Source organism: Mesitornis unicolor, unplaced genomic scaffold, assembly GCF_000695765.1.
Source record: "Mesitornis unicolor isolate BGI_N332 unplaced genomic scaffold, ASM69576v1 scaffold11212, whole genome shotgun sequence".
In the NCBI taxonomy this organism is placed as follows: Eukaryota; Metazoa; Chordata; class Aves; order Mesitornithiformes; family Mesitornithidae; genus Mesitornis; species Mesitornis unicolor.
This window is the reverse complement of record NW_010168536.1, coordinates 94,903-100,397: the sequence shown is the minus strand read 5'-3', so window position 1 is coordinate 100,397 and position 5,495 is coordinate 94,903. Positions and strand designations below refer to the sequence as shown.

The 5,495-nt window shown below is 37.4% G+C and overlaps 1 protein-coding gene across 1 annotated transcript in view; it reads right to left on the bottom strand.

Annotated features, from left to right (window-relative positions):
* The window catches only part of DGKI (diacylglycerol kinase, iota), a 121,013-nt gene that overhangs the window by 53,295 nt on the left and 62,223 nt on the right, over window positions 1-5,495 (bottom strand). Inside the window, 2 exon segments of the mRNA XM_010179049.1 lie at window positions 2,562-2,606; window positions 3,980-4,059. Coding sequence (XP_010177351.1) covers window positions 2,562-2,606; window positions 3,980-4,059 — 125 coding nt within the window.

Here is a 5,495-nt window from a genome sequence, read left to right as displayed (position 1 = left end):
TCCATTCCGATGCATGACACCTGCTTCTATAGCCACCCTGACAGAAATAAGACAGCCTCAATCCTCTCCCACATTTAGGCTCATGGATTTTACTTGCTCCCATAAACCTTGTTCTCATGTACAGGTTTTTATCTCCAACCTCTGTGCATTACAGGAGAGATGAAGACAATGACAGCATGATATTCTGTAAAGTGAACTATTTCTGCACATGGGGATCAAATGACATATCAGTGGATTAAGCATCATACTTATACATCTATGTCTTTCTCTAATGTGGGCTTACGGAATTGTAGGATGCTTAGGTTTGCTTGTATCGCAACTGAGGTGCATGTGGGAGAGTCAAGGGTTTTCTGAAATCCACTAGCTTTGATAATGTCTATGTATCTACATGCACAAAGCTTTACATATCTTAATATTTAGTCCACTATTTGCAGAAAGGTGAGGACTAGGATACAAAGGACAAAAGGAAGAGAGCATCCAAAGATAACAATGCATACTAAAAAGGTAGATGATACAAAGAGGAAAAATGAGTAAAAATTCAGACTTAGAATACATAATGCTCGGAAAACGAAGATAGGGATAATGCTGGTAAATTCAAGTCACAAATTGCATATTGTGTTATGTTCCTTCCAAGACTTCATTATAGTTCAACTGCAGAACTAGCTTGGGAAGTCTCAGGCCTATGAGGATGATATTTTATGAGCATTAAACTCATTACAGAAATAAAACAAAAAGAAAAACAACTGTAGCATAATTTGTCTCATTTGCACCTGAGCTTGCTGATGTTTCTGCTGACTCCTCATGTTTTGAGCTGCAAAGAAATCATGCAAGAGAAGTGCATTTACGAGACCTAAAAGTACCCGTGACACCTTATTAGTGAGGTAAGAAGAAAGTTCCATCAACTCAAGCATCTTATTAATGCCCTTTATGCCCTGCTTTTTCCCCTTTCTGTAATATGCAGAGGGAAACCAACAAACATGAAACAAACCTCAAATTAACCTAACAAGACAGTTTGTAGAAATGACCCACTGAGAATAAACCAATATTTGAAGAATCCAGAATAAACAAGTACTGAAGACAAAACACAGAAGGGGGTGCATTCACAATGTAGCATTATAAAAAATTGATAGTATCTTAGGGATCTCACACTGATGTGCACTAAACAAGATGGTTAGGCAATTAATTTATAGACTACTATAACTGCAGAGGTTAGAGCCAAGTATAGGGCTGATTTCTGACATTTTGTACTCTTTTGGCCCTCCCTATACATTTAGATTTAGTTATTCATTTTACCTCAGGCAGTTTCCTATGCATGGAGCAGTCAGCAGCCACTTAGGTTAATTTATAATGAGTGGAACAGAATAATACATGCTGTTTTATTAGCCAATTTGCTAGACACTAACACTGCTCTAAAACTCAGTTCTAGGGCAATGATTGATACAAATGGCAGAAATACAAGATTAAAATTGGATATTCAGGGAAATTCAGAAACAAACCATGAACTGGTATGAAGAAGCCAACTCCAGGAAAACATGCCAAATGCATTTTCTCATGGTATCTTCCTCCATTCAGCACATTTACAAGCATTCTTGCCTAACTGGACTTCTCTATCACCCAGGTAATCATTAAGCCTTAAGAAATTATCTGCAACTTCACCACAATGGGTTCCCATCAGCTGGATCTCTGTACACTTTCTCAGTGAACTCAGGCCTGCTGATCCCCACAAGATATGCACTGTTAAATCTAGGAAAAGGCTATCAACATCATGCAAACTTGTCACGTGGTCCTAGGCACTGTGTCAATTGACTGTTGTTTGTGTCAAGTCTCTGCACTAATGTCAGATCGGCTCAGGAGTCAGCACAATTAGTCTGAGTTAGTTTACTCCTAATTTAAGCACTCTGCAGCACAATATTTTAGCGAGAGAAATGCATTCTTGAACAATACTTCCAACTGTAAAACGTATTGCATAAATTGTAGTTGTAAAATGCATAAAGAGACCAATTTTAAAACCTAGCCACCCAAAACTAGAACCTGTTTGTCACATGCAAAAGACATATTTGTGCCCAGGATGAATTAAAACACTACTCTGAAGATTAATCTTCTGTTAAACTACAGGTAGATGACTGCAGTGTGCAGAATTATTAAGAGGTTAGGGCTGCTAGCACACCTTTTTGTCTCAGTGATAGACTTTATTACTACACCTATGCAGCATAACATGTTATTGTTCAGTTTCTCGGACAGAGAAACGATTTTACTTCTGTCATTTGTCCTACAGGACACATTCTCTTAGTCACTTCCGTATGCAAGGCACTGCTATTGCAATACCACCCGCATCATCATGCTGTGCTAATTTTGAAGATGATTCCATAAGGTTTGCAAGGCAAAGGGTTGTCCAAGGGAAAGCAAAGTGACCCTCCAATATTTGAGGGTAAAAAATAATCAGAAATTCACCTAACATACAGGTATCTAACAAGAAGAAAACCTGGGTTCAAACACAAAGAGTACAGTCCACATCGTTAAGCCTCTTTTTGTTCTGATACTAAAAGAAAAGCTTATCTTACCTGGTAATGAACTCTCTGTGTAGTAGAAGTTACTGACTGTAGGTCCTAGCAGAAGGATGAAATACACAGCAATGATGAAAAAAATTAAAGCAATAAGAGCTGTTTGCAGTTCTACTATCTGAAGTGGTTGGGCAAACACAAATAATTTTACAAGTATTTCTCACCGGTTTTAAGCACATGAAACAAACAGAAAGGACATGGAAAGTTCACTTAAAGGTTAGATTTGCATGTATTTGGTCAAAAAAATGGTTTTAAAAATATGGAGATAATATTAATGGATCTTTATCATATCACAGACATATTTGTTCCATGAAAATTATCTAAATTTAGAATATCAACAACAAAATGAAAGAAAAGATGCTGAAATCTGTTTGGTTTTTTTTTGCAAATATTTCTGAGTAATTAATGCACTAAAGAAAACCACTGGCAGTTCTCCCTGTTTTAAGACAACGCCGTATCAGGGAGGTCATATCAGAATGACCCTGGTATTTAGCTGGGTTCAAGAATCTAATTTATTTTAATAGAGATTTTGTCCAATAGTTTCGGCTCATAACTTAGCTTACCAAAAAGCCTGGCCTACAGCCCATAGCTCCCCAATTGGCATGCAAGTTGGCACAGTGCAGAAAACCCTGGCACCTTGATTCCCACCAAATGGGTCTAAGCCAAATCAAGCACACAAAGAAAAAGCAGTACAAACCCTGCAAATGGCTGGAGAAACAGTTCCTCCACAACCACTAAGGGTAATTCAACCAGAACTTCTCACTGTGCTTCCTCCAGGGCTGCACCTCTACTTGCCACCCAGTACTGGCCATTAAGTTGCCTGAGCTCAGTATAAAATCCCATTTGTAATCTGCTGAGAACATCATCTCAATTATTTCATTGTCATTTTCCGTCACTGGATATTTCAAATATGCATCCCTTTACAATATGTTTTTATGTCTGATAATGATAGCCAAACCTCAGGTCTGAATATTCAGAAATACATTTGATGAAGGGAATCATGACTGAAATGCAAAAAAGTGAAAGCCTGCAGTGAAATATTAAGTCCCATATTCAGGCTGCAAGTTCAGAGTTTCAAAACCACAGGAAAGTCAGTGGCTTCCAAAGAGTTCAATGGGAGCTCAATGCTGAGTCCTGGTATTTCATTCCAGTTCAAGGAGAAGTAAATACACCCATCCACATAAATTCTATTATCATATAAAAGGAGTCAGTATAAGTTTTCATTTCCTGTTTAGAAAATATTTTTCGGTGGTATTCCTGCTTTTATTTTCATATTGTAACTCTAAAATTTTGTTTTCAGTAGTAGGCAAATTGCAATGCTCTTAATTTATGGTTGTTGCAACTGTTAGATCTCTGCATGCAGAACTGAAAGAAGCATAATATAGCATAAATGATAGCTGAGTTCACAAAAACCTCACCTCTTGTAGACGGTCAATGTACATACGACAGGTCTCCAGGTCACAATCTCCTCGTACAACTATAATTCCTAGGGGAATGGCTGGAAAATTACAAAAAAAATAATAAAAGAAAAAAGAAAAAATCTCTTTAACTGAAGTCTCATGAACTTTAAAAGATTTGCAAGATGCTTCAAGTTTGTGTTTTGTTTTGTTTTTTAATGTCCTCACAAAAGCTTTCTACTATCTAAATCTTAACAATCATTTAAAAGCAGGAACATATTATGCATCATTAGTTTCACCCATTTATAACTATCAAACATTTCAGTTTTCAACTGCATTTCATTCCAAAGAAACTAAACCAGATACAGTTATATTGTATGTTTCATTGTCTGATATCAACATCAATTATTAACTGCAAAGGAAGGAACATACCCAAGAACAAATGTTTAGTGGGGTGCTCTTATACATTGCAATAAGAGGGTGATATTTTATTTTCAGAACTCTTAAAAGTCGACAAAAATAATCTAAAGTAATGAAAGTCACAGCCTGATTTTAGAGAAAACTGTCCAGCACCATGTTATTTTGAGGTACAGCTGCTTGCAAATCAAAACAGACATTATTCCACCTACACACAAAATTGACACATCTCCATATCTTTGAGAAAAAAAGAAAGAGAACTTGTAAAAACACAGCAAATAATTCCCCTCAGGTGAGGACAGCATTTTTCATAACAGGGGATTTAGGTTTCCACAGCCATTCTGTTCTTGCAGCCAAAAAAAAAATCCAAAACAAACACGTAAAAAGAACAAAAGAGAAAAAATGTACATGTGAATCCACAAGGAAGGTACCAAGAGAGGTACTTACTAAGATCTCATTAAATAAAAATGAAAAAAGTGAAAACTCTTGAGTACCTGATTTTCTAAAACTGAATCACTGAATGAAGTTCTTTTTTCTCCCTGGAGGGCCTTGAATCAAACAATGGCCCAAAAAGGTAAGAGAGCAGCAGGAGAGAGATTTAAATCCTCATAGGAAGTATTCCAGAAGGAGAGCAGAATATCAAGTCATAAACAATTTCGGTAACTGGATAACAAGAAGCAGCATAAAGTCACTGACCCTTCTGAGATAAATAGGAAAAACAACTGTGCTGTAGCCCCTCCTGACGTTAAAAAGAAGTTGATTAAGAGGAAGAGATATTTATCTACCAAGAAGCTCCTCATTCTGATAAGAGAACAAGACGGCACTAAAAGGTAATAGGGCACATGGCTCATATTTTTGGTGATCCACTGAGGCTAGAAGCACAGACAGAAGCTCAGTGGTCTCAGGGAGAACAGAGGAGCACCTATGGCAGTCAAGGTCATGATGGGCCTCAAAAGCCAGCACCGGGCTCTCGACACACAGCAACAATGCTGCAAGCATTGTGTTTGGAAAGTAATTTGAACTGCAGAATAGCTATGGACCCAGGAAAGCCAGAAGCAGGTAAAAAAAGCTGGAGGAAGAAACAAGAACATAAAGAAGGGATAGGCAGGAAGACTAGGGA